We start from the raw sequence: 26,914 nt of genomic DNA on the forward strand, positions 1-26,914 counted from the left end.
TATTACTTTTTAAATGAAACCCTAGAAAAGATAAAACTAATCTATAGTGAAAGAAAGCAGATCAGTGGTTGCCTGAGGCTAGGGTGTGAGGGAATTTTTAGGGGTTATGGACACGATCTCTACCCTGATTTGGTGGTGGTCACATGCGTGTGTGTGTGTGTGTGTGTGTGTGTGTATACATATACACTTTTCTATGAGACAGAGTCTCATTCTGTCACCCAGGCTGGAGTGCAGTGATATCATCATAGCTCACTGCAGCCTCAAACTCCTGGGCTCAAGCAATTCTCCTGCCTCAGTCTCCTGATTAGCTGGAACTGCAGGCATGTGCCACTGTGCCTGGCTGATTTTTCTATTTTTTTTTTTTTTTTTTTTTGTAGAGATGGGGTCTTGCTCTTGCTCAGGCTGGTCTCCTGGCCTCAGGCAATCCTTCTGCCTTGGCCTCCCAGAGTGCTAGGGTTACAGGTGTGAGCCATTGAGATATATATATGTTTTCAAGACTACTGAACTGACAACTTAGAATGAGTGCATTTTATGGTATATAAACCAAACCTCAATACAACTGATTTTAAAAAAAAAGAAAATGAAAGTAATGCTAAGGACAACAAAATAGTATGTTAATTCCTACAAAAAAAAAAGAAAAAAGCCTGCTGAGATTTTATTTGGGGTTATGTTAAATCTGTAAATCAGTTTGGGGAGAATTGACATTTTAACAATATTAAATCTTCCATTCCATGAATATGGTATGTCTCTCTAGTTTATCTTAGTAATGTTTTCTTGTTTTCAGTGTCTTCACTTATGTTTCTGATGTTATTATAAATGATATTTTTACTCAATTTCCATTCCCAGTCTTTTGTTGCCAGTGTGTAGAAATACAATTGATTTTTATACATTGACCTTGTATCCAATGATTTCACTGAGTTCACTTATTAATTCTAAAATTCTGTAGATTCTTTGGATTTTGTATGTACACAACTATGTAATCTTTAAATAATGACACGTTTTCCTTTCCCCTCCTAATTTTTATAAACTTTATTTCCTCTTCTTGCCATATTATTCCAGCAAAGACAAAAGTGGATTTTTTGGTAGGTATTTGCATTAGTCAAAGTTTTCCAGAGAAACAGAACTAATAAGAGATATACACACACACATATAGATAGATATATAGATATACACACATACACATACACACTAGGTTACTGTTTATTTATTTATTCATTTATTATAAGAAATTGGCTCATGTGCTTATGGAAGTTGTCAAGTCCCAAGATGTGCAGTTGGCAAGTGGTCAAGTTGGAGCCAGGAGAGCTGACAGTGGCTTCCAGCCCCAAGGCCAGCAGACTCACGACTCAGGAAGAGCTGACGTCTCAGTTAGGGTTCATAGGCAGGGAGATGCGGATCTTCCATTGCAGGCAGGCAGGAGGAATTCCCTCTTGCTCAGCCGTTTTGTTCCATTCAGGCCTGAGACTGATTGGATGAGGTTGACCCACACTAGGGACAGCAAACTGCTTTACTCAGTCTACTGATTTGAAAGTTAACCTCATACAAAAACACTCTCACAGAAACACAAGAATAATGTTTGACCAAATGTCTGGGCACCCCGTGGTCCAATCAAGCTGACACATGAATTTAACCATCACAATATCCTTTAGCAGATTGAGGACATTCCCTTTTACCCCTGGTTTTCTGAGGCTTTTAATAAAATGTATTAATGGATATTGAATTTTATCAAATGCCTTTTCTACATCTATTGAGATGATCCCATTGTTTTTCTTCTCTATGCAATGAATTAGGTAAATTATACTAATTGGCTTTTGATGTTAAATCAACCTTGTTTTCCTGAGATAAGCCCCCTTGTCATAATATGTTATCCTTTTGATATATTGCTGGGTTCAATACTTTGTTTTGAATTTTTCCACCAATATTTGTGAATTAGCTTGGCCTTTTATCTTCCCTTTTTTTGGGGTGATGTCTTTGTCAGGTTTTGGTGGTCACGGGGTGAACACCTTCTGACTTTCTTGGGACTTTCCAGGTTTTAGCATTGAAAGCCCCCACTCCAGTAACCCCTTCAGTCCCAGGCACATCAGGACTCTTGGTCACCCTAAATATCAGTGTTATTCTGGCCTCAAAAAATGAGTTGAGAAGTATTTCTTCTTTTTCACTTTTCTGAGTTTTTGTAAGCTTAGTGTAATTTGTTTCTTAAATGTTTGACGAGATTCATCAGTGAAGTCATTTGGGCCTAAAATTTTCTTTGTTGAGAAGTTTAAAATCATGAGATTAATTTATTCAACAGATATACGAGTATTCTTTGTGTTTCTGTTTTATTGAATAGTTTTTTAAGGAATTTGCCCATTTTGTCTAAGTTGTTGAATTTTCTGGCATAGAGTTGCCAGGTTTTCTTTATTTTCTTTCAATTTTGTTACATAATTTTATGTGTAGAGACCTTAAAGTATTTGTTTGATTATCCTTAGGTATTTGATAATTTTTAAGGTCACTATAAAAGATATCTTTGTGTATATTCATGTTCATGCTCTTTGTTGCTGCTAAATACTATTGATTTCATACTATTTTACATTGACCTTACATCCAGAAGTCTTTCTTACATTATTAATTCTAATAATTTATCTTAGAATTTTAAAGATATTTGTTCTATGTACAAAAATAATTTTGTCTGTGAATAATGATAGTTTTATTGTTTCCTTATTGGTCCTTACGACTTTTTAAATTTCTTTCTGTTTCTTTCCTTCCTTCTTTCCTCTCTCCCCTCCAAACTTCCTCCTTTCTCTTCCTTCTTTCCTTCCTTATTCTTTCTCTTTTTCTTTTCTTTTTGGCTTTATTGCACTCGTTTGGACCCTAAATAGGATGTGGAATCGACGTGGCAAAAGTCCACCTTCTTGTGTTGTTCTCCATCGCAGAGGAAAAGGTTTCCGTGTGTCACCACTAAATGTGAGCCTATCATGTTTTCTATAATATCTTTTTATTGTATATATTAATATTTAAGGTATACAATGTGATGTTTTGATATACATAATGAAATGGTTGCTACAGTTAAGCAAATTAACATATCCATCATCTCACATAGCTGCCTTTTTTTTTTTTTTTTTTGTAATTATGGTACCTAAAATCTGCCGTCAGCAAATTTCTGGTATTCAGTGCAAAATTATAACCACAGCTCTCATGTGGTATCTTAGATCTCTAGACCTATTTGTCCTACGTATCTGCAACTTTGTACCCTTGGCCAACATCTCCCCATCTCCTCTCCCCCCACCCCTGCCCCTTCCCTGGTGACTGTCATTTTATTCTCTATGTATTCAACTTTTTAAAACATGTCAAATATAAGTGAGATCATGAAGTCTTTGTCTTTCTCTGGCGTATTTCACTTCACATAATGTCCTCCAGGTTTATCGCCCTTTTTCTTTGAGGAATTCAAAAAATGAAATAATTTCATAATCAAATGATTTATCTTGAATCTGAAAGTCTGGAAATAGACCAGACTGGTTACCCAGAGGGAAAGACGCAGGTCTGGGGCTGCCACGTAGCCTCTACTCACGCATGTTTTTCTCTTCTAAATAATAAACTCCTTTTCGAGCAATTGTGTTTCTTTGTTAAAATGTAAAATGTTTCTTCTCATTTCTCTCAAAGAAAAAAAATCTCATTTGTGTAAGGCAGGAAATGCCCTGTCTGGCTTAATCCTTTCTTCCTAACTGGAAAGGTTCTCTTCCAGGCCCGACAGGGAAGGACCAGGCCTTCCTGGCTGGCAGTTCTCCCTCACTTACCAGGGAGAACCTGGCTGGGACCGAGCTGTGTGCAAAGGGCCACCGAACCTCGCCCCACTCCTCGCCAGAATGGGACGCCGGCATCGGGCCTCTGACCCGCCCTCTCCTGATAAAACACCCTGGGGCGGGGCTGTGTGCAGAAGCCCCCCCGGGATGCAGAGGACCCTGTGGAATGGACATGCCGTGTCCCTGTGGAGTGTCAGGGACTCTGTCTTTTGTCTGCAGGGCAGCAGCAGCGCTGGACGGGGGGCTCCGTGGCAGAGAGGGGCAGAACCCCCCACCCAGGGGGTTGCCTGCCCTCTTGTTCGAGTGCTGGCAGGGCCTCCCTGCTGTTCTCACTGGAAGGAGAATGCCTGCTGGTGACTCTCGGATGTGGGGTCTCTGAAGAGGCTTGCGTACCTCACTGACTAATTAAAGGGCGGCCACATTTTCCCCGCCTGCTCCCTGCAGCTGAACCACCCAGGGCCACCTGATAGTCGCCTGCGGATTGGGTTACCGGCCGCCGCGATAGTGCCGTTTGCTGCGATGATCCAGTCGACAAGGCTGAGTGACTTGGGGAAAATATTTCCCGGTTGGACTAACCTGTTGGCGGCCTGCTTCCCACCACGCTTGTTTTTATAATGAAAAAGGAAATTATTTCTGCTCTTCATGATGGGAGACCCAGAAATGGTGAGTACAGTGGGTGTGGGGAGAGAAGACCCTGCTAACAGACGGGTCTCAACGCTCCTTGGTCCCGCAGCCTGTTTGGGAGGGGACGTTCTCCCCCGGGTTCCGTCTTCCCATTTATTCTTGCCTTTTCCTGAAGATCACCTGCATGACTTGCCACATGCGGCTGATCGGCTAAAGCCTGGGCCGGAATCAAAGCCCAGAATGGCTCCATGTGACCTTGCTAGTTCCCTGAGACAGTCTTCAAAGCTGTTCTTGTGGTTGAAATGAAATAAACCCTTTTAGCACAAAACTCCTTCTTAGATTTTACTATGACTGTGTGAAGCAGAGTTTGTTTTCAGTGGCTGAGTAGTTTCCTTTGGAATTTCAAACATTGCAACAGGTAGCCGTACAGGAAATAAAAGCGGGTGGTCTAAGCATCTATGTGAATATGCTGGTTGGAGCCTCAGCAGATGTGAGCACAGCTTCCTAGAGAACCAGGCCTCGTATCCGGGAGGATGAGTTGGAATGTAATGGGGAACATTCTGCTGTTTCCTTGCTCCCTCCGCCCTCTCAGAGTTACAGGGAATGACTTCGGAAGGCCTCAGGCCTCTTTGGCGTTGGGCTGGGTGGAATTTGCTCTCGGGAACCAGCACAGAGCCGCAGTGTTGCCCTGGGCCAGCCAGCCGTCCCAAGCCCTCCTCACTCCGCCATGTCGGGGGAGGACCGGGCGCCTGGACGGCTCGGATACTTTCATCCTGAATTAGGTCATGCCCAGGTGAGCCAGGAAAGGGCTGTGTTTGTGGGAAGCTACTAATACCGTGGCCTCGTGTCCCTTCCCTGGTGCCGTCCACAACTCTGGGGCTGAGACATTATGTAAGTATCAGCACCTCCTATGCTGTGGTGGGCGTCCCGCGTGTGCAGACAGAGTCAGTTACCTGGGACACGCAAAAACACTCGCAAAAAGAGACGGAAATAGCTTTGAAAGTAATTTTATCTTCTGAAGAATAATGATACAGTGCCTTCTAAACGGCGAAAGCGTCTCTCCAAAGCTATGCTATTCGGCTGATTTTAAGATCGATTGGACAAAGAGAAAGTCGTTGTCTCGGCGGAATTAAGTTCTTGCTTTTTCGTTAACTCTAGAAGCTTTTCTGTTATCTGTCATGGTTCAGACAAAAATGCGCTCTCACTAGACGAGAGTTTTTGATTAATCGGTCAGTACCAAATGCACTTTATGTGGATTGTCGAGTTTCAGAGATTTAAAGTACGGCAATGGTGCATCTGACGCCAAAACTGTAAATGGGGAAACAAACGCTTTCTGTTCTTCCTTGGCCAAGGAGCTGGAGGTGGAGCCGAACCTCAGAGGCCCTGAGATAGTCACCATGGGGGAAAACGACCCACCTGCGGCTGAAGCCCCCTTCTCCTTCCGATCACTTTTCGGCCTTGACGATTTGAAAATAAGTCCGGTTGTGCCAGGTAGGTGGAGCCAGGGGGGACCCTGTGGTTTCTGCCCGACCCCCGTCTAGATGATGACTGTGGCTGGGTGTCCCTGCGGGGAACTGTCTCCCCAAATGTCCTCACACCCACGGGCGGGACACCTACACTCCCTTAGCTATGCCAGATCTCAGAGAGGAGGCTCCACGGAGAAGGAATTGTTTTGCTCAGCCCCTTGCTAACTCCCTGAAGGCAGCTGTTTTATTCTCAGGTTGGAGGTTTTCAGAGCCTGGGGCTCCACAGTCTCCCTGGTAAATCCCGGAGCAGGTCAGACCCTGGTCAGGAAATCCCTGGGCCTTCCAGGAAGTCCTGAGAAGCAGTGGCCACCAATCCTTCCAGAAAACTTAAAATAAACTGACTGTCACCAAAGGTATCAGAGGCCTAGATTAGAATCCAACAGCAGAAGACAGAGTTGTTCCTGGCAACTAAAGGAAGGAAAGTTGTTTTTGTAAATAAGTCACAAGTGCTTGGTAAAAGCGGTGGGTTCCACAGCAACCCGTGCACGGGGACCTTTTTGGCCAGACCCTACCCGGACTGGTGGCAGTGAGCTATGGGCTTGCGGGTCCCGGAAGTCAGGGCTGGGTGCAGGTGGAATGCTGGACCTGCAGCTCTGGGCAGGGACACCATGCGGCTCCGCTGAGGTTCCAGAGAGCACCGGCCAGGGCCACCGTAACAAGGTCTTTTAACCACCAGGACAATTGACGTGGGGGAGGTTTGGAAAGGCTGGGAGGTGGGAGAGAGGTTTCAAGTAAGTGAAAAGATACACAACTTTAAAATATGGCTCAAGATTAGCATCTATGCAAATGAAAGAAAAAAATGTTCAGCAATCACCTGACTCCAAACCTACGTGGTTTTATGTCTGATCATTCTCTTCCTGTCTTTGCCTATACGTGTAGCTTCATGCACAGTACAGACATAGACAAGCGTTTTTCCATGTGCTGTTTGGTCTTTATAAATATCTTTTTTTATGGCATCACAAACATCCCATCAAGTAAATGTGTAATTTGATCATTTGACCTATAATTGTCTCTGTTTTTATAAGTAACATGCATTTGAATAGTGATACACATATTCCTTTTCCCTATTTTTTATTACTTCTGTAAAATTAATTCCTAGCAGTGGGAAGGAACAAAACTTTTCCTTTTAAGTAAAGCAATGTGTTGTTCATTAGAGAAATTTAGAAAATACTGTTAATCGAAGAGATTTTTAAAAATTACCCAGAATCACACCATTACTCAGGGATAGCTCGCCTAGTACTTTATTATTGGATTTCCTGCCTTTTTCTATCTATATATCTACTTTCCTTTCGGAAGCAACATATGCTATTTGTACTATTTTAAGGCTTTTTTAAAAAAATTAACAAAATCATGTTCATCTTTCCATGGCTTTAAATATTACATAGTTTTAGATGTTGATAAACTATGGCCCATGGGTCAAATCGGGCCCAGCGCCGCCGTTGCAGACCAAGCTGTGTGGACACACGGACCCCCGCTTGTCCACGTGTCTGCGGCTACTTTCCGCCACAGCCTCGGGGCTGGGCAGTGGGGACAGACATAGGGCCCCAAATTTAAAGTTCAAGCTGAGCGTTACTAACCCATTCGACATTTGAAATGCTCCAAAACCTGGAACTTTTTGAGCCCTGGCACGATGCTCTGAGGAAGGCTCACGGGGCATTTCAGATTTTGGACTTTTGGGCTAGGAATGCTGAGTATAATGCAAATATCCCAAAGTCTGAAAAAATCCTGAATTCAAAACACTTCTGGTCCCAAGCATTTCTAATAAGGGACCCTCAGCCTGCGTGTGCTGTCTGGCCTTCACAGAAACAGTCGACCGACCCCTTCTCCGCGTCATACTAAGTGTCGCTGTGGGTGTGGCGCCGCACCCGTGCACCATGTGTTGTGCCAGCAGTCCTCGGCTGCCCGTCATCTGGGCTGTTTCCTCTGCATCGATGTTATAAACGCCACCCTTCCAAGTGTCCTCGTAGGTAGGAATTTGTGTACATCTATGATGATATTTGAGGATAAATTCCTAGAAATGGAATTGGTAGGTCAAAAATTTCATCTGTTTTTAAGCTTTCTGGTACGTAGTTCCAATTGTACACAACCAGAAAGTTTACGCGATTTGTACCCCTGTGGACTGTGGGTGGAGGGTCCGTTTCCTTTCACTCTGGACGAGCCGTGGTGAAGCTGGCATGTGGTTATGTCCACTTTGCGTGTTTGTCGTTTCCAGAGAGGTGGAAAGTCTCGAGCCCTGTGGGTTCATCACTGGCAGTCCTTCCCTGCAGACGTGCTGAGCACGTCCCTTTGATCCCAGCATGCCCCCGGGACACGGAGGGTGGGGGGCGGGCTGCAGCGCCCAGGGCAGCCTGATGGATGAGCAGAGGGCAAAAGTGAACTGATACAAAGTTCCCAATTAAACGCCAATGTTTGATTCTATAATTTGGAGTCACTTCCAAAACCTACCTTAGACTCACAACAGCTGAGTGAGGACAGGTCGTTCTCAGGGATCCTACTGATGTGCAAGTGTGAGGTGGGGGCGCCGTCTCCATGGAGAACGGTGGATTTGCACAGGCTCCCCCGTGGGCGTGCGGGGGAGGGGGGGAAGGGGAGCCTCTCTGCTGACCCCGGACCGCAGGTGGGCTGTCCTGAAAGGAGTCGGCCTCTGACCCTGAGTTAAAACAACCTTCGTTATCATGGTGTCATTCATTCATCCATCTAACATTTTTGTCCGGGGCTGCCGTGTGCCCCGTGCTGTTCCAGGTACCGAGGACGCGGGAGTTGTCCCTCCTGCCTCGCTCAGCACCTCTGGTCCCCACGTCCTTATCTGTTTCCTTCTTCCCTCCTCCTGCTCCGGCTCGTCCCCTCCCTTTCCACTTCTTCCCGTTTTCGTCCTCAGTTCTCCTCCTTTTTAGGCAGCCTCAGGTGATATTGATCGTTTCATAATCACAGCCTTGATTGCCGGAGGGGCGCTGTGGGTTTCCAAAGACAGTGGAGGAGATGAGGGAGCAGAGCCTCAGGTCCGCGTGCCCCAGACCCGGGAGCCGCAGGTGCCAGCCTCCGTCCGGGGCAACCGCGTGGCCATGGCAGCCTTGTCTCCCCTCCCCGGATCCCGCACTTCCTAATTTTTAATGAAGACAACTTAGGCATCGATGTATTTTCAGGCTTGTTGAGATAATTTACGTTCTCCCTGAGAGGAAAGGGGACAGGTGGGAATTCTCCTGGCCACCCAGGGAGGCTTGTTCTTCTGGGCGTCTTACCACTCCTCACATATCAGTTGTCACCAAATCTGCCTGGTTCAGAGGGCAAGAACTGCGAAGGGTCCGAGGTTTACCCTCCCCGTGAGCTCCAGGTCGGTCTGCCACAGTTCCACGGATGCCGGCAGGAGACACGGGACTCCCGGGTCAGAGACAGAGGACTTTACTAGTCACGGCACAGCGAGTGGTGCAAGTGTCCTGTTTGTGCCAGTCGTCCTAACCTTCCAAGTCCCACCCAGGCCTGTGGAGCAGCCCACGTGTGTGTTGCACACGCAGGTGGTTCGTACCGTAACCGAGTAACCCAGAATTGAGGGAGCCCTGCCTTTTATAATGGGCTCCAGCAGACTTGTGCGGACTGTGCTCTGGAGGGAGACAGTGCATTTGTTAAACTGGACAGTAGACAAACCTGCCTCTTGCTCTGGAGGAGACCCTGTCTGTCTTCCAAGGTTTGCTCTAACACATCCTTGAGGAGATGATCTGGACCAAAGGCGGTCAGTTTCTCTGTGCGCAAGACCTGTCCTCGCGACCTCTCTGGGCGACCCCGGCACTCCCTCTGCCTGCCAGGACCCTGTGCAGGTTTGACGCCCTCCTCCGTGGGGACGGGTCCTTCCTTGGAAGTTGGAGTACTTCCGTGTCAGTGTTCTAGGGCTGCTGAAACAAAGTCCCCAAAACTGGGTGACTTCAAACAACAGGAATTTATTCTCTCTCAGTTCTTGGGGCCAGAAGTCTGAAACCCAAGGGCCGACAGGGTCACACTCCCTGCAAAACCTGCAGGGGACCCTTCCTTGCTTCTTCCGGCGTCTGGCGGTTTGCCGATGGTCTTTGGCTTGTGGGTGCATCACTCCGATTGCTGCCCTTATCCTCACACGCCTGTCTCCTCCCTGTGTCTCTTCTCATCGTTTTCGCTCCGTGCATGTTTTTCTGTGTCCAAACTTCCACTTTTACAAGGACTCCAGGCACATGGGATTGGAGCCCACCCTAGTAGCCCCATCTGAACTTGCTTACTCTGTAAGGACCCTCAATCTAGCTGCAAGTAAGACGACAATCTGAGGTCCCGGGAGTTTGGACTTCGGTATATCTTTTGGGGGGACATTGTTCAACCCATAGCCCCGCCCCCTAACGCAGGATGGGCAGAACCGGGTCACAGGTTAAGGAAGGACAGAACTTCTGGAGAATGTGCCTGTTGGCAGCTGGCCCTTCTCTGCTGGGGGCAACTCTCTTTGCGTGGAGACGTCTCTGCACAGAGGGGAGGGGACGCACAGCTAAGTGTAAGTTTTGTGTTGCGCAAAGTCCAGGCGTGTGGCTTTCTGTTCTCCCCTCTCTTTGGTGTTCAGACGCAGATGAAGTCGCCGCGCAGATCCTGTCGCTGCTGCCGCTGAAGTTTTTCCCCATCATTGTCATCGGGATCATTGCGTTGATACTGGCACTGGCCATCGGTCTGGGCAGTGAGTACCATTCATTATTCAGCAGGCTCTCAGGTGCCCACGGAAGTGATTAAACTTTCAGAAGCGTCCCCTCGCCCCAGCGTTTTGCTGCCGCCTGGCCATAATTACTGGGGGCAAACGTCCCGTGGTTTGCCGACCCTGAGTTTTCTGTGCCTGCGTGAGTGCAAAGCCGGCGTGGGGCCCGGCAGAGGCTGCTGGCCGTGCTAGAGGCTCGGTCACCAGGGAACCTGCCCAGTTAGAAGTGTCCAAAGGCAGCTGATGAAATAGAATAGGGTGGAAAGGGGGGCACTGGGCTGGGGAGGAAACAAAGAGGCTGTTCATGCGGCGCCAGGTGCACCGGCTATTGTTACGATAAGGTGCATGTGGCTTCTGAGAAAGTGGGTCATTTGGATGGAGGGTCTCGAACAGGGAGCAATTTCTCTTTCAAATAACTGGACCACAGATGGGTTTAATTTGCCATCTGCTTGGCTGTGTGGCCCACAGTTCACACGCTTCCTGCCCAGGGTTAGAGCAAACAGGGTGGCCGAGCTGCGCTCCGTCAGGACTCCTCGCTGGCTGGCTCAGTGGGTCGGCCCGCAGCCATAGAATTTCTCTCTTGACCCTAAGCCCTCCAGAATCTAAATTCACCTTGAATGTGGCTCCCGGCCAGGCCACTTAGTCAGACAAAGGGGGGCACAGCGGCCCCACCCCCTGGAATTCAGAACAGAAACTGGGCTGAAGGAAACGGGCGGCTGACCGGGTGCGATTTCAGTACAGGTTTCATTATTAATGGGCACGCTCCCCGCCACGTGGCAGGTGGACAGTTGCTAGTGTCGCACACTGAAATGCTCACTAACATTTCTGTTCTCCCCCTTTGCTCAGTCCACTTCGACTGCTCCGGGAAGTACAGGTGTCGTTCATCTTTTAAGTGTATTGAACTGACAGCTCGGTGCGACGGGGTCTCAGACTGCAGAGACGGGGAGGACGAGTACCGATGTGGTGAGGCCATGCCTCTGTGGGGTAGGAGGGAGCAGCAGACCCAACCCTGAGCCTCCCGTCTGTGGGTGGGTCCAAGTCACTGCCATTGGCATGCCCTGTCCTCAGCTGGGATTCCACTGACACTCACCCAAGGAGCTATGGGGCAGGGTGTTCGGGGGGGGCCCTTACCTGGAGCCTAATTCTCTTGGGGAGATGACACGGGCAATAAGGCGAGAGCTCCAGGAAGTCTCACGGGGTCTACACAGCAGGAGCTCTCCCTGCCCCGTGGCCTGTGGTTGCCGTGGATGGGGAGTGGGTGGGATTTGGCAGAGGAGGGGCTTGAGCAGGCTGTGGGGAAACCCCCGCTGGAGTTCTCAGGGCTCCCCGGCTGCTAACGGGCCTTTCCCCCGTGCTGGCCAGTCCGGGTGAGCGGTCAGAGCGCCGTGCTCCAGGTGTTCGCAGCTGCTTCGTGGAGGACCATGTGCTCCGATGACTGGAAAGGTCACTACACGAAAGTTGCCTGCGCCCAGCTGGGTTTTCCAAGGTAAGCTGGGGCGCATGTGCCCCCCAGGGTGGGACACCGAGGGAGGTAACGAGAGGAAAGACAGCCACGGCTTGGCGGGCACCGCTGGGTGCTTTAACACGTCACCACGTCCCATCCGCGTGGCAACCCTGCGACGCTCGCCATCCTCATTTCGCAGATGAGCAAACCGAGGCCCAGAAGGGCTAAGTGACTTGCTCGAGTCACGCGGGAGGGACGGCACGCTGGGCGTTCTCAGCACCAGGCCAGGACCTCGACGCAAACACGCAATACGGAGCTTTGAAGTTGAAAAACAAACCCTCTCGCTCCTCCCTGTACAGCCTACAGAGCGGCTTCCTGGACGCGTCCGCGTGGCGCTGTGGTCATGGCGTCCACACACACCTCCCCAGGAACCCTGAAGAACCAACTGTTAGAAGTCAGAAATTTAGTGAAAACACGACCATTCGAAACATTTGTTAAGCAGCATGTAGGAGAAAGAACTACTGTAGTGGACTTTTCACTTTTCAGAATTCGGTATTGCCCATGTGATTTTTTGCATTGAAGCAACACATTGTTGCCCAGATTCAGTCCTTCTCCTTCCCTGGCTCCTTCCCTCCGACTTCCTACGAATGCGTGTGGCCGTGGGTCCCGTAACACCACCCGCACACCTGCGTGCTGCCGGGGGTCCTGTAATACCACCCTCACTCCTTTTTGCACTTGATCCGGAGTTCAAGGCCGGGGGGGCCCTGCACCCTGCCTTGCGCCAAGGAAGCGGCGTCATTAAAGCCACCCTGCTCTGACTCTGCCACCGAGTTGTGGTTTTCAAGTTTGGTGCACCATGTTCTCAGCTGTCTTTCTCCAAAGCTGGTGAAACCCGAAATGCCCTCCTGTGTCCCCGAGACCTGCCTCATCTCACCCTAAGCCACCTGGATTCAGAAATCAGCTGCAATTCAGGTTCAGCAAGCACAGCAAAAAGCATCCACACAAATGCCTTCAAGAATGACGTAGACTTTACTCCTCAAAGACAAAGAGAAGTTTACTTCACAGACAGACAGACAGCGAGAGGTTCCTCGTTGGGCATTTCTGCTCCCTGCCAACCGTCTCCTCAGACGCACGGCCGTGGGGAGGGTCCCTTTCTCCTTCCTTCTCCGCCCTGCGCTGTCCCGGGGCACTGCCCACCTCCCCAGGTGAACCCCGGGGCCTCTCTGCTCCGTGACGCACAAACTCAGCTCCTCACCCTCCCCTGCCGCAGACCCCAGTGAGGAGCCCCAGCCTTCCCGGGCAGCATTCAGGGCCACCTCGAGGTGGGCAGCTCTCAATCGTCCTCCACCCCAGCCTGTTGGTAAAATACTCCTTCCTACGTCCGCAGTGCTCCCTCCTGGAGAAGTCCCGGGAGGGCCATGTCCGCAGTCGCCACCTCCTCGCCGCCCCCTTCTGTGGTCCCTTCTTCCCTGCCTGAGGCTTCGTTTCCAAGAGTTACTTCTGCCTTTTGCTTTGTTTATTCTTCCTGCCTCAGTCTTTAAAAATCCGTCTTTAATCTCCTCTGCTCTGTCACATCCCATGTCAGGTGTCAGTGACTTAAAAAAGACAAGGACCGAAGGACCGACTGCCCCGCCAGGTCGCTCGGGCTCAAATCCCAGTGCAGACTCAGCCAAGTTATGTAGCCTGTGCCTCGGTTTCCTCCCTGAGAAAATAGGGATGATCGAGACCCTGCTTTAAAGGATCGTCGTGAGTTCCAATGACCTTGTGGGTGTGGGGTGAGCGGGTGAGTGGAGCACACCGTGCGGCTGCGGTCGCCGTTGTCACTGCCACCGAGAGACTCGGACAACGGATCCTGGCCGTCCCCGAAACGGTCGGCTCTTCCACGCCGGCGCCTGCGAGTCAGCGAGCTGACCGGCCCCTGCGAGGGCTGCGGAGGTCGTCACCTGCCTCGGCTGCGTTTCCTTCCAAAGTCGGAGTTGGCGGAAACTTGACTGCGCGCACACGTCCCCCCAGCATTCGCGGTGACCGCTGCAACCTGCTGACAAGCGGGCGAGGGAGCTGGTGACGCGGGCCTACTGCGTCATGCTTTGTCATTCCATGAAGAGAGGGGAAATGGCCGTTTATTCACCGCCTTCCATCTCGTGACTCTCCAAACATTTGATTGTTTAAAAAATTGCAGCCCCTTCACCGCCGTGCTCCAGCAGGGCCATTTCCTGACGTGTTGAACACCTGCTGGGGCCTGGCGCCCCCCGAAATGTCTCCTTGTGTGTGTTCATCGCCCCCTGGGGGAACCTGAGCCTGCCCCAGGAGCCCCCCCGTCCTTCCCCAACCGGGTACTTGGGGTGCGTGGCACCCCCACTTTGGGGCCCAGCTGACAGCACCACACCTAGGTCTGCGTCCCCTCCCTCCGGGACGCCCTTCAGGCTGTGTGAAGGTCATTTTAGTCAAATGCGTCAAGGGTGGGACCCGACCCATGACCTGAGGAAATGGCCCCCTTCTGTGTGGCTGTGCCCAGGTGGGGGGGGCGTGGCGTGGGGGGGCAGAAGGTGCAACATCCCAGGCCAGGTGGGAACGAGGCTAAGGTGAGGGAACGTCATTCCACTGGCAAAGGGAGCCTCTGATGGTTTGGGGGGGACAAAACGACATCCCCCAAGTGGGATCCCTGTGCGTCAGAGCAAATCTAACACGTGGGTCTGTGTGTCTCACGTGCCTGCAGCTACGTCAGTTCAGAGAACCTCCGAGTGAGCTCGATCGAGGAGCAGTTCCAGGAGGACTTCGTGTCCATCAATCACCTCCTGGCGGACGACAAGGTGACGGCCTTGCACCACGCCGTGTATGTGAGGTGAGTCACTAGGCGATGCCGCCGCCGCCCTGGTGTGGGTCACCTGCTGTGGACTCGAGGGGCGTGGAGTGCTATCTCGGAACACGGGGCGGTTGGCTGCCCTGGTTAGATGGGCGGATGCACCAGGCGGGGGCCCCAGGACCGACTCCCAACCCAGCAGGTGTGGCTGGACGGGGACAGGAGGGCGCGAGAATAGAGGAGTGACTGCGGCACGTGTGAAGGGTGTGGTCACGCAGCAGGCGCCCCGGGAGGTCTGCGGAACGGAGGCAGCAAGCGGACGGCAGGGAGGGAAAAAGAAACGGAAATTGAGAAAGAAGTTTATCCTCATTATTTGCTAAGCACTTTAACATTCATCCTTTATTTTACACGTTTCCCCAACAAGTCAGGGGGAGGTAAAGCCAGGTGTCCTTAAACAGCAGTCAGCACCTGAGGCTGAGCGGCCCCCTGCCGCGCCAGGCCGAGGTGGGGAGCAGGTGCAGCCGGTATTCCGAATGCACGTTCCCTACGCTCTTCCCGACACCTTGCACCGCAGCCTGAGATGTGCGTTCTCTGCTCTGGAAACAGGGGAACGGACAGGCACCTGGGACCCACGGGCAGTCGGGGGACAGCTCACCCTGTCTAGAGACACGAGCTTTCTCCCGCGTGACGCAGCCGAGGCTCTAAAGGCAGAAAAAGTTACACAGATCTGGGGACCCCTTTCCCTTCACTGAGAACAGCACACGCCCCGGTCCCACCCATGTGGGGCAGCAGGGAGCGTGTGTCATTCTGGGGCGATCACGCTTTGCTGCCCGGGAGGCGTCCTCTGGGAGTGTGGGAGTGAATCCAGGCTGCAGGGCCCTGGAGAGCCTGCCACACTGTCCCTGGGGTGCTCTGTGTCCCCCAGGGGCCAGGGCATGAAGGACGCTGGGTGAATCGGGTGTGCAATGACACGGGTCTATGTTTATACAGCTCCTTGTGCCCCTCTCGTCATTAGCGAGACAGAGCTCAGAAACACCGAACAGTCCATCACACACGCACCGCCTCACTCTCGGTCTGGTGTGTCGCAGTGATTGTGTGACCTCACTCTCACGGTTCGCTTTGTTTTTCACATAGACTAAAATGATAATCAACATTGCAGCGTGGGGAGAACAGAGTTTATTTTTCCTTTACCCCAAGGTTGAGTAAAAAAAGAGTGTTTGTTCCACAGGCCTCAGCTGTTTCTCATGGAGCTGCTTTTTCCCACTTTAGGGAGGGCTGTGCCTCGGGTCACGTGGTTACCGTGAAGTGCACAGGTAAGAGTTTTAGAGACTCAGGGACCAAATGCCCAGCTCCTGCTCCCCGCCCCTCCGCCTCCGAGGACAGCCCTGAGTCCCTCCCTCCTGGGTGCCGGTTGGGAGCTCTGTGCACCCGCCTGACAGAGGAGGGCAGCAGCGTCAGCCCCACCTGTCAGCCCCACCTGTCAGGTGAGGAGGCAGCTAGGGGTGACTTCTTAGCAGTATACAGGACCGAGGTCCACGATGTCCTGTCACTCCATCACTTTCTCCTTAAGCATGCGCAGGCCCCGGCCTGGGGACAGCACCCCTTGTTCCTGGCTGGGGGGAGAGTCCACGTGGCAGGGTCGGGTCTGGAGAAGTCAGGGAGGAGCTGGCTGCCACCTGCGGTAGTGAGGCGGGGGCAGCTCCTCTGGGGAGCTGGCTGACGTCCCCGTGTGCTGTCGTCACCGGGGAAGGGGCTGGGGGGCTGCTGGCCAGGCAGGTGGGCTCTGTGCTCTGATGGGCTCTTCCCACTGCAGCCCCGGCAGCACCCGCCTGTCCTCAAGTCCCCCTCGAGCCTGCGCCACCGCTCACCCGGGGTGCCCCATTGCAGTGCTCGCCTTAGAACTGCCGAGAGCTCTGGGCAGGTAGCCGTGACGTTGGGGAGAGAGAAGCAGGTGCCCCAGGAAAACCCGCGGGGCCCACCTGCGAGCCGTGCTCTCCCCCCGCAGCCTGCGGTCTGAGAATGGGCTACAGCCCGCGCATCGTCGGCGGAAACACGTCCACGCCGGCGCAGTGGCCCTGGCAGGTCAGCCTGCAGTTCCAGGGCTACCACCTGTGCGGGGGCTCCGTCATCACCCCGCTGTGGATCGTCACCGCTGCACACTGTGTTTACGAGTGAGTGCCCTGACCTCGTAGCCGCGTCTCCTCGTCTCCCAGCCCCGCCCGCTCCGGGGCCTCGTGGGGGCGCGGCCGAGGTGGGCAGCGCGAGCGGGTGCGGGAACGGGCAGACCCGGCACCAGCAGGCTGCGCCAGGCGGACAGGCCGTCTCTGCTCCCTGCACACTGTCACCGTCAGCTCACAGGGACGGCGGACCCCGAGCCCACTGTAGGGATTTTAGACCTGTAGCTCATACAGAAAAGTGTGGACTAAAGGAAAAAAATCAAGCTTTTAAAGTATTAAAGCTGGTTTTCTTCAAAATCTGATTGAGAACCCCAGCCTGGGAGGAAGCTTCCAGAGCGGTTCTGTCGCACTGCTCCGACGCAGGGTCCAGCCCACGGCTGTACACGGCTGTGGCACCTCGGCGTGTGCAAACCGCGTCCAAGCGTGGGTGCCAGACCACGTGTGGCTGTAGGTCACTGAAGTACAGCTGGCTGTGCGCTGCAGAAGCACAGTCACTAACCCCGCCAGACACTGTCCTCTGTGCAGGAAGAGGGGAGATGGGGGTCAGGTATGACCCAGGCAAGAGACACGTGCGTTTCTCCAGAGAGCTGCACGGGTCAGGGTCACAGACGGGCTTTGTGAGACGGTGCTGCGGGCAGGAATGAGCCCACTGGCCTCATACGCTGCCACTTTGTCTCCCAAAAGGCAGAAAGGAGGGAGGAAGCTCTGTGCAGTGAAGCCCACCAAATGAAAGGCCCGACCTTCTGTAGCTGATTGCGGTGGCCCCTGCCATGGCCGAGACAGGATGAGACGATGCAGGCTGGGCGGGGGTACAGGGTCCCCGGTGGGCACCAGGCCCCTTCTTACACTCGCAGGAGCGTAGAGCACGGGAAAATGCAGGGAAGACTCCCCAACACAGTGCTTCCCCCGTTATTTTTACCTCCTGCTTGGGCTGCTGTTGATGGACAGCGGGCCCTGACAGACCCCGCAGCAAGCGAAGCTGAGTGTGGGTCTCCAGTGCCGAGCGGACCCCCGAGGGGCAGGGTGGGGCCCGTCTAGGAGACACGGGTGGGGTCTGCGTGTCTGCAGGGCGTGGGGGCCGCGGTCGGTGTCCGGCGGCAACAGGCCAGGCAGGGGGCCGCCTCCCGGCTCCCAGGATGCCTGGGTGAGTAGGGTAACGGTGGGGTCCCCGTGTTGACCTCCTGCTCTCTCGCTGCAGCCTGTACCTGCCCAAGTCCTGGACCGTCCAGGTGGGCCTCGTGTCCCTGCTGGACAGCCCGGCCCCCTCCCACCTGGTGGAGAAGATCATCTACCACGGCAAGTACAAGCCGAAGAGGCTGGGCAACGACATCGCCCTCATGAAGCTGGCCGGGCCGCTCGTGTTCAGTGGTGCGTCTGGGCTTCCGGGTGGTTCTGTTGCTCTTCATTTAAGAGAATTGGTAATTGCTTATTGAAGCATTTTTATGACAGCTGCTTTACAAGCCTTGTGGGATAATTCCGACATCTGGTTCACATTGGTGCCAGTTGTCTGTCTTTTCTCACTGAAGTTGTCACTTTCGGGTTCTCGTATGGTAAGTAATTTTCGCTTGTATCCCGGACGATCTGGTTATGGTGTTAGTAGACGCGGAGTCCTGTATACATCTCCAGCGTTAGCAGGCAGTCGCCCTGCTCAGACACAGTTTGTAGATCCTGGCTCACTTCCAACGATAATTTAATTTTAGAGCCTTTGGGTTCTACTCTTGTCCTGCGCCACCTCCTCCCTGCTCCTGCCACCTGGAGGCAGAGCGTCCCCAGGCCACACTTCCCGGTGCCTCTAGGTGGGGGAAGAGAGTCACCTGCCCGGAGGGCCCAGAGCACTTCCCTGTCCAGGTGCATGTTGTGGCTGGGCCCTGCCAGCGCCACCCACCTGCCCGTGTCTCCAGGTGGAGGGCAGAGTCCCTGTCCGCCTGGTGGTGGCCGTATCCTCCCATGCCATACGGCTGCGGCTCCCTGGAAGTGCTCAGGAAAGTCTCTCCGCACCGGGCTGTGTTCGGCAGGCTCCAGACGGCCTTGTTTCTTGGAAAAGTGAAGTCCTGTTCTCGGGATGTTACAAAGCCGGCAGGAGAGCCACGTGGCACAGCACCTTTACACATTCTGTGGGCGCAGACGAGGCATCATGAGCCTGCTCTTCAATAAATAAGGGTCCTTTTCCTTCCCGAGGAAGACAGGCGGCCTGGAGGGCAGGCAGGCACGATAAATACGGTGAATTGTCCCCTTCCTGGAGCAGGGTCCTGGCAGGAGACCAGCCGTGGGCGCCACCTGGCAGAGTCATCGGGGTGTTCATCACACGGCACACGTGATACTCTGACACGCATATTTCCAGAGAAACAGAGAGGAGTTGTCGTGGTCGTGCCCGTTTGCTAACTGTTATTAATGATATTTGGTCATAGGAGACACGGTGCCCCCATTTGTACTTTGACAAAAATCATAATAATGAGCCCTTTGATTCCTTCTCCACCTCCCCATTATCGTCCTGCCCAGAAACGCTTAGCGCACGGCGTGCGTGTTCTCAGGACGTCCCTGCGGCTCACGTGTGACACTCTGCCTTTGGGAGGAGCTCATGGAATCCAGCCCCCTGCAAGGCAAACTTGCCACCTGTGTGTGTCAGGACAATAAGAGTGTTCGTGGAGCCGTGCTCTGTAAGGCATAACCGCACGGACCCGCGGTCTAGACCGGGAGTGGCCACGCCTGCCCCTTGGCCCATCTTGGCAAATAGAACTTTGTTGGAACACGATCACTCCCGTTTGTGTACCTGCCACCTGGTGCCGCACTCCTGCTGTGATGGCAGAGTTGAGTGGCAGCCACACACACCGCGTGGCCCTCAAAGTCCTTTCCAGAATAGGTTTGCCGCCCCCGCCAGACTCCCTCGTGTTGCCCTGGTGTCGCCCGGGTCCAGGGCTGTTGCACAGTCGTCAGGGCTCGGGGTGGTGGCCGGGGTGCCGGGAGGGGGCCCTGCTCTGCACTAATGGCTTTCAAACAACCAAGGGCTTGGCCTTTCCCTGGGAGGCAGTTTGTGCTCCGCAGAGACGTACACACGGATGGGATTAATTCTCTCGGGCTCCTGCTTCAGTTGAGTTGAGAGCTACTGTGTCCCTTTCACACAGAGATGATCCAGCCCGTCTGCCTGCCCAACTCGGAAGAGAACTTTCCAGACGGGAAGGTGTGCTGGACGTCGGGATGGGGCGCCACCGAGGACGGAGGTCAGTGGGCTGGGCCGGGAGCCCAGATCCCAGGGAGGGGCCTCCCCTGTCCCAGCGTGAGGGTCCCTTGGGAAGCCCAGACTCCCCGGCCGGGGGTGTGTGTCAGCTGTCAGAAACACACATCGGCCAGGTGCCTGTGGGTCACGTCTCGTGGCTCCATTTGTCTCGGACAGTGTGAAACCATAGGCCTTCTCGGCGGGAGTCAGGCCTTCTCGGCGGGAGTCAGGCCTTCTCGGCGGGAGTCAGGCCTTCCCCGACATCCGGCGCGTCTCCCCCTCCCTCCCCGCCAGCTCGGTGTGGGGGGACCCCGGCCAGACGGCCCCCTAGCGCCAGCAGTCAGGGATTTGTGACCGTGAAGAGCTTTTTCCTTGAGGGACTCGGGAAGATGTGTTATTTCACCCTGCAAAGATCAAGTAGGGACGGCAACCAAATGGGCTGTGGCTGCCATGACAGTAACAGGGACAGTGACATTAGTACTAGCAGCGCTGCACAGAGGTCGGCGCTGTCCTCGGCCAGCGTGGGCAAGACGCAGCCAGGATGCCTGGCTTTCCATGTCCCTTTCTGTGCTAGCGGGAAGGGTGTTATTTAACAGTTTCCTGCAGTAACCAGCCGGGGGGCTGAAAACTGGGGAGATTTATTCTCTCTCAGTCCCGGAGGCCGAAGTCCGGGGTCAGGGTTTCTGCAGGGGTGGCCCCTTCTGGGCTCCCAGGGGAATCTGCTGCGGCCTCTTCCGGCGCCTGGTGGCCCCAGCGACCGCCGGCTTCCCTCGGCCTGCAGACCCGTCACCGCCGCCTCCATCCCCATCTTCACGCAGCGTCCTGCGTCTCTGTCTCACATCTCTGTCTGTTTGTCTCACAAGGGCGGCAGTCTTGGATTCAGGGCGCACCCTAAACACAGGGGGACCCCATCTTGAGGCCCTCGCCTTACTCCCATCTGCAAAGACTGTCCCGGTTCAGGTTATTTCTGCAGTGGCGGAGACATGTTTTGGGGCCCACAGTTCAACCCAATGCAGGGAGTTCAGTGTTTTCTCTGGAGACCCGTTTGTTGAGCCTGCCCCTGCGGAAGGCTCAGGGGGGCTGGGCCAGGCACGGGGTCTCGGGGTCCAGCTTGCCCACACTGCACCAGCACCCATGGCAGTGCCCACGCCGGCCCAGGGATTCTTGGCTCTTTGTAGTTTGAAGCTCACCCAGCCCTGTGCTACGTGGCTGGTCCGGGGCTCCCGGCTCCGTCGGAGCCAGCGCTCCTGGGTTTGTGGTGGGAAGGAGAGGAGGTGATCTGCACTCCTCTTCCTCTAGCAGTGAGGTCTCCTGAGTTCTTGCTCAAGACCACCCGGCCCACCAGCGTAATTCTAACTATGCTGGACTTGGAGGAGCGGGGGCTGGAGCCCCTCTTTCCTGGGAGGTTCAGGCCCCCTCTGCAGGGTCTCCATCGTCCCTCTAGCCATCCGCTCTGCCCACCACGGAAGGTGCAGCCAGCCCCTCTGCCTCGGCGGGCTCTGTCCACGTGGCTGGCTGCAGCCTCCTGCCTGTGTCGGAGCTTCTCCCACGGCACGTTGAGCTGAACGTGTCATGAAACCGTGTGTCCCTCAGAGCAGCCCTGAGCGGGGGACCGTCACTGCGCTTATCTTGCGGGTGTGGAGAAGGACGAGGGAGGTGGGCGTGTCCCCTGCCATAAGCCTGTCCAGCGTGGAGACAACCGGGTCACAAGCCAGTTAGCATGGAGGGTCCGCTCCCTGCAGGCTGGTGGTGAGGCTGACCCACACCGCAGGTGTACGGATTCATCTCCTGTGGCTGCTGCGACAAAGCACCCTGGACTTGGAGGCTTAAAATGACACAAATTTCTCAAATTTATTAGTTATGGAAGTAAGAAGCCCAAAGTTAGTCTCCATGGGCTGGAATCAAGGTGTGGGCAGGGCCGTGCTCCTTCTGGGGGCTCTGGGGAGAATCTGTTCCAGCCTTTTCCAGCTTCTAGAATCTGCCCGCACCCCTTGGCCGGGCCCGTCCTCGACCTCCCGGGCCAGCAGCGCAGCATCCGCCCACCTCCCTCTGGCGCTGGTCTCCACTTCTGTCACCTGTCTCCATCTCTGGCTCCTTTAGGGACCCTGTGGTTTCTTTGGGTCCAGCCACACAAGCCAGACCCTCTGCCCGTCTCAAGGTCTGTCCTCTGTCACACCTGCAAGTGTGAGGTGACACAGTCACAGGTCCTGGGGACTGGGACGTGGATGTCTTTGGGAGGACAGTTTTCTGCTGACCACCCACCCCGGCTCCCCCAGGACTGAGCACGCGGCCGTCATGAGCCTGTTTCCCTTTGGTAACCTGGCCGTTGTGACAGCTGAACGTGCGGGTGCAGGCCAGGCCCTGGGGAGGTACTTTTGGCCACTGTTTCCCTCCCCCACACACACTGCCACCTTAGGACAGCCCGTGGCCCTGCCAGGCAGCAGAGTGGCCCACAAGGCCGCTGCGAGGGTCACAGTCCAGGCCTTGCCATGCTGCGGACAGTCCCAGCCTGAGAATCCCCTGCGGGACCTGACTTGCATTGTGTCAAGTGGCACTCTGCTCGTCCCCTTGTCCCCTAGCCCCGGGCACATGCCCTCTGCACCCTGACCTGGGCGTCCTCCTCACTGCACGTTCCCACCCTTGCTTTCAAGCAGGTGACGCCTCCCCTGTCCTGAACCACGCGGCCATCCCTCTGATTTCCAACAAGATCTGTAACCACAGGGAGGTGTACGGCGGCATCATCTCCCCGTCCATGCTCTGTGCGGGCTACCTGAAGGGAGGGGTGGACAGCTGCCAGGTAAGGGGCCCGCAGTGGCCCCGGGGGCCTCTGGGGTCATGGGGCAGGCAAGGCCATGGCACGCTGACAAATGCTTGGGATGGGCTGCTGCCAGTATTTCCCTGTGACTGGACGAAAAGTAAATTTACAGGGTGTGGGGGAGAAATTTGCTCAAGATATCAAGATATCACCCCTTTCCTGACAGCTGGGCCAGTGTTTACCCAGCATCCCTCAGTGTGGGTGCTGGGCAGGGGAGGGGTCCTGCAGTGCCCCCTCCTGGCCCGATGCTCAGAGTTCTCAGGGGACTGCAGGGGTGGCAGGCAGGACAGCCCGTGGATCTGGCCTCTGAAAGCCACAGTGGGCGGAGGTCCAGCACCACCCGACACTGAGCTTCTCCACGGCCAGGCAGACCCCTCCCCTCCCAGCCAGCTGCCCTTGACCCCCAGGGGCTCAGCATCTGGAGTCTGGTGGGAGACACAGCTGGAGGGACCAGCCCAGAGGGGCCAGGGACCCCACTCCTGGGAGTGCTGGAGTCTGGAAGGCTGGTGGGCATAGAGGCAGAGCCATCCTCAAGCCTCAGTTTCCCTTCTGTAACCTGGGTCATTCACTGTGATGTTGTGGGAGGGGTCCTGCCACCCTGACAAACAGCCCTGCTTGTCCCCTGACTTTTGCTTCTCTCCTGCCCCAGGGGGACAGCGGGGGGCCCCTGGTGTGTCAGGAGAGGAGGGTGTGGAAGTTGGTGGGAGCTACCAGCTTTGGCATCGGCTGTGCCGAGGCGAACAAGCCCGGCGTCTACACCCGCATCACCTCCTTCCTGGACTGGATCCACGAGCAGATGGAGGTGGGTGTGGCGCCCTCCCTGGCTCATGCTGTCCCCGGCACTGAGCCGTTAGCATCCTCTGAGTGCCCCAGTCCTGCTGTAACGAGCCAGCGAGTGATGGAGTCGTCAGGTCAGCGAGCAGGGATTTGGTGGCTGCTGGGTGTCAGACACTTGGGCGGAAAACAGACGAGAGCACAGACAATCTGCAGCGTGGCCCTGGCCATGTGGCCCTGGCCATGTGGCCCTGGCGGTGTGGCTCTGGCCCTGTGGCTCTGCCATTCAGAGGAGCGGATGGGAAGGATGGAGGGGCCTCTCCAAGCAGAGAGAGGAGAGGCAGCCAAGGAGGAGCCCCCATGGGGACGGGGTGTATTGGGTGTGCCTGTGTGTGTGGGGAGGACAGGGTGGGTGGGGGCTGAGACATTGTGGGGTGGAGGGACGGGTGGGTGAGGACCCCGCACATCTGCTGAGGAGCTGCCTGTCCTGGGTGGCTCTGCTGCAGGGGGGCTCCCTGGAGGGGGAGGGGCTGCAGGGCCCTGGTCAGCGAGGCTGGCCTGGCAGGACCTGGGCAGGCAGGAGGAAGAAGGGCCGCTGAGATCGCTGGGCGCCAGGGGAAGGGGGCGCTGCGGCTGCGCGAGGGCCGAGGGGCAGAGATGGGCAGGTGGGACACTCAGCGTGGGAGCAGCGCGGGGCCTCGGGGAGGGGGCCCGGCCACTGCGGGGGCCGCCAGGGGCGCCTGCGCCTTCCTGTGGGCGCTCCGCAAGCACCCGCTGCCTCATCTCCAACCGAGTCTCGCATCTGTCCTGGGAGAGCCCCGCACGCAGCACGTCCGCTCTCACTGCCGCCGACGGGCTCCTGGAAACTGTGACTCTCAGGGAATCCACGTATGGCAGGTCCTCAGATACTGTCCTTGCTTTCAGCGTAGTCTCGTTATAATGTTGGGGAGAAAAAAAATTGGTTTCGCTACATGTCATTTCCCTTAGAGTCAAAGTTTCCAAGAATCTATGAAGGACGCTCATTGAGTCCCTGAGCTGCGGTGAGGCGGCCTGGCCCAGGGGACAGCAGCAGAGACCCAGCTGTGGCCCCGGCACGATAGCCAGACCCCAGACTCAGCTGTGTATTAAAATGGAAGGTTCCAGAACTGTTCTTTGGGGAGTCTGGCTGGGGGTCTGCGGGGAGGACCCTGGTGAGGCTGATGTGCCGGGATCTCAGGGCGCACGTCGAGGAACCCTGGTGGGCAGCACGTGGCTCCCGGAAGGCTGTAGAAGTGGCTTCAGGGACCTCATGAAACTGTGGCTGAGGAGTGTCCCCCATGATGCCCGGGAGCCCGGGCTGTCTGCAGACCTCTGAGTCACCAGCTGCCCCAACCCCATGAGATGCCACCAGCCACAGACACACCCTCCCCAAGTCCCTGTCCACACCCAGAAGAGGCTTCCCTGCCAGGGACAGGTGCCCCGGGGGGGTCTGCATGTTGGTCGTTCCGTGTGAGCATCGGTGTGAGGGTTTCCGGGGCTCCACGCCTTGCGGGGAACTGTCCCATCTGTCAGCCGCTGTAGCATCTTCATTGTCACCCAGCAGTTTCCTCCGTCCGTTTGGGGCTTCAGACAAAATCGTTCTGACTCAAAGTGGAAGTTAGAACACTGTGACACGTTAAGACCGGGAAAGTTCTTGCGGAAGTTCTGTAACAACCTCAGGGCAGGGATGAAAAGTGCGAGCGTTGCTGCTTGGGGCTTTTCCACCCCCCACTGTGCAGAGCAGCCTGACACCTCTCCCAGGGCCAAGGCAGGTGCCCGCTCGCTCGGTGGCAGTGCTGGGGATTCGGCTGCCAGTGCTAAGAACAATAACTCCTGTGTCTTCACTTTTAGAGGGACCTGAAAACTTGAACAGTGGGGGACAAGCCGCCACCTTGTGTTCCTGCGGTGACGGAGACAGCCTGGCCCTCCCTGGCCCCCGTGTGGGAACGTGGACGTGAGCAGTCGGCCTCTGCGCTCTGCTTCCCGGCCCCGCAGCAGAGCCGAGAGCAGCTTCCCGCAGCCTCCGCGCCCGGCACGGCCTGCTTCGGCCCCCTCTGACCTTCACCGGCCGCCGGGTCTCAGGCTAAAATGACCTTGGAGCTCTTCTGACCGTCACTAAGAATGAACGCAGAGGCGCCTCCCAGGGGCTACCTTGCCCATCTGTCCCTTGGTTTTCCCTATGGGACCCACGCAAAATTCCTGCCGAGACGTTAGGCAGTCTCATGTGCAGAGCAACCACCGCCTCCCGGGAAAGACGCTCCACGCGGGGCCGCAGCAGTGCGGCCATGGTAGATGCAGCCATCTCCACGTCTCTGCCCCGGGGACCAGGGCCAAACCCGCATTTTCTGCTCCCAAGATCTATTTCCACATGTGGGGAACTTAATCTATAAATGTTAGATGTACGGTGTATTATCGTTATTTGTTTGTAGCATTTGGTGCTTGATGTATCATTGTCTCTTGCTTCCAAAAAATGTACGTGCTCCAGACTCACCAGTTTGTGGGGCTTGTTTGAACGGATGCTGACTGAGCGTGTAGGTGGGAATTGTAAACTTAACTCGGGAGGCTCCATTTCTTTGATCTCTTGTATACACACTGTGGAACTGGCATTTTTCTGTTGGAAGAGGTTTCTCAGCAGATTAGAATTAACTCATATTCTACCCCAAGACTCAAGAGCTAAGTAAGAACAGACGAGGAGGCCGGGTGCGGTGGCTCACGCCTGTAATCCTAGCACTCTGGGAGGTCGAGGCAGGAGGATCGTTTGAGCTCAGGAGTTCGAGACCAGCCTGAGCAAGAGCGAGAGCCTGTCTCTACTAAAAGTAGAAAGAAATTAGCTGGACAACTAAAATATATAGAAAAAATTAGCCGGGCATGGTGGTGCACGCCTGTAGTCCCAGCTACTTGGGAGGCTGAGGCAGGAGGATCACTTAAGCCCAGGAGTTTGAGGTTGCTGTGAGCTATGATGATGCCACTCACGGCACTCTAGTCTGGGCAACAGAGTGAGACTCTGTCTCAAAAAAAAGAAAAAAAAAAAACCAAAAAAGAACTGA

General features: G+C 54.7%; 1 protein-coding gene across 2 annotated transcripts; it reads left to right on the forward strand.

Moving 5' to 3' along the window:
* The first annotated feature begins 5,162 nt into the window (after nucleotides 1–5,162).
* TMPRSS3 (transmembrane serine protease 3) lies at nucleotides 5,163–25,736 on the forward strand. 2 transcript variants are annotated; one of them, XM_069472258.1, is made up of 13 exons: nucleotides 5,163–5,294; nucleotides 5,756–5,894; nucleotides 10,500–10,610; nucleotides 11,472–11,588; nucleotides 11,988–12,111; nucleotides 14,786–14,911; nucleotides 16,139–16,182; nucleotides 16,875–17,040; nucleotides 18,245–18,414; nucleotides 20,169–20,264; nucleotides 22,912–23,057; nucleotides 23,725–23,877; nucleotides 25,719–25,736. In XM_069472258.1, the coding sequence occupies exons 2-13, from the start codon at nucleotides 5,801–5,803 to the stop codon at nucleotides 25,734–25,736; spliced, it is 1,365 nt and encodes a 454-aa protein (XP_069328359.1). In that variant the 5' UTR covers nucleotides 5,163–5,294; nucleotides 5,756–5,800. The 2 variants fall into 2 exon arrangements, with proteins under 2 accessions (XP_069328359.1, XP_069328358.1); XM_069472257.1 differs by lacking the exon at nucleotides 5,163–5,294 and having other exon boundaries at nucleotides 5,801–5,894; nucleotides 22,915–23,057.
* The last annotated feature ends 1,178 nt before the right edge of the window (nucleotides 25,737–26,914 follow it).

This window comes from Eulemur rufifrons, chromosome 7 (assembly GCF_041146395.1).
Source record: "Eulemur rufifrons isolate Redbay chromosome 7, OSU_ERuf_1, whole genome shotgun sequence".
In the NCBI taxonomy this organism is placed as follows: Eukaryota; Metazoa; Chordata; class Mammalia; order Primates; family Lemuridae; genus Eulemur; species Eulemur rufifrons.

What these genes read in the sequence shown, in the direction of transcription:
- TMPRSS3 (XM_069472258.1), top strand. Translation starts at nt 5,801, where the DNA reads ATGGGGGAAAACGACCCACCTGCGGCTGAAGCCCCCTTCTCCTTCCGA. An exon ending in CACCACGCCGTGTATGTGAG is followed by an intron (nt 14,912 to 16,138) that starts GTGAGTCACTAG and finishes TTCCCACTTTAG; the next exon opens with GGAGGGCTGTGCCTCGGGTC. An exon ending in GGGCGCCACCGAGGACGGAG is followed by an intron (nt 20,265 to 22,911) that starts GTCAGTGGGCTG and finishes CTTGCTTTCAAG; the next exon opens with CAGGTGACGCCTCCCCTGTC.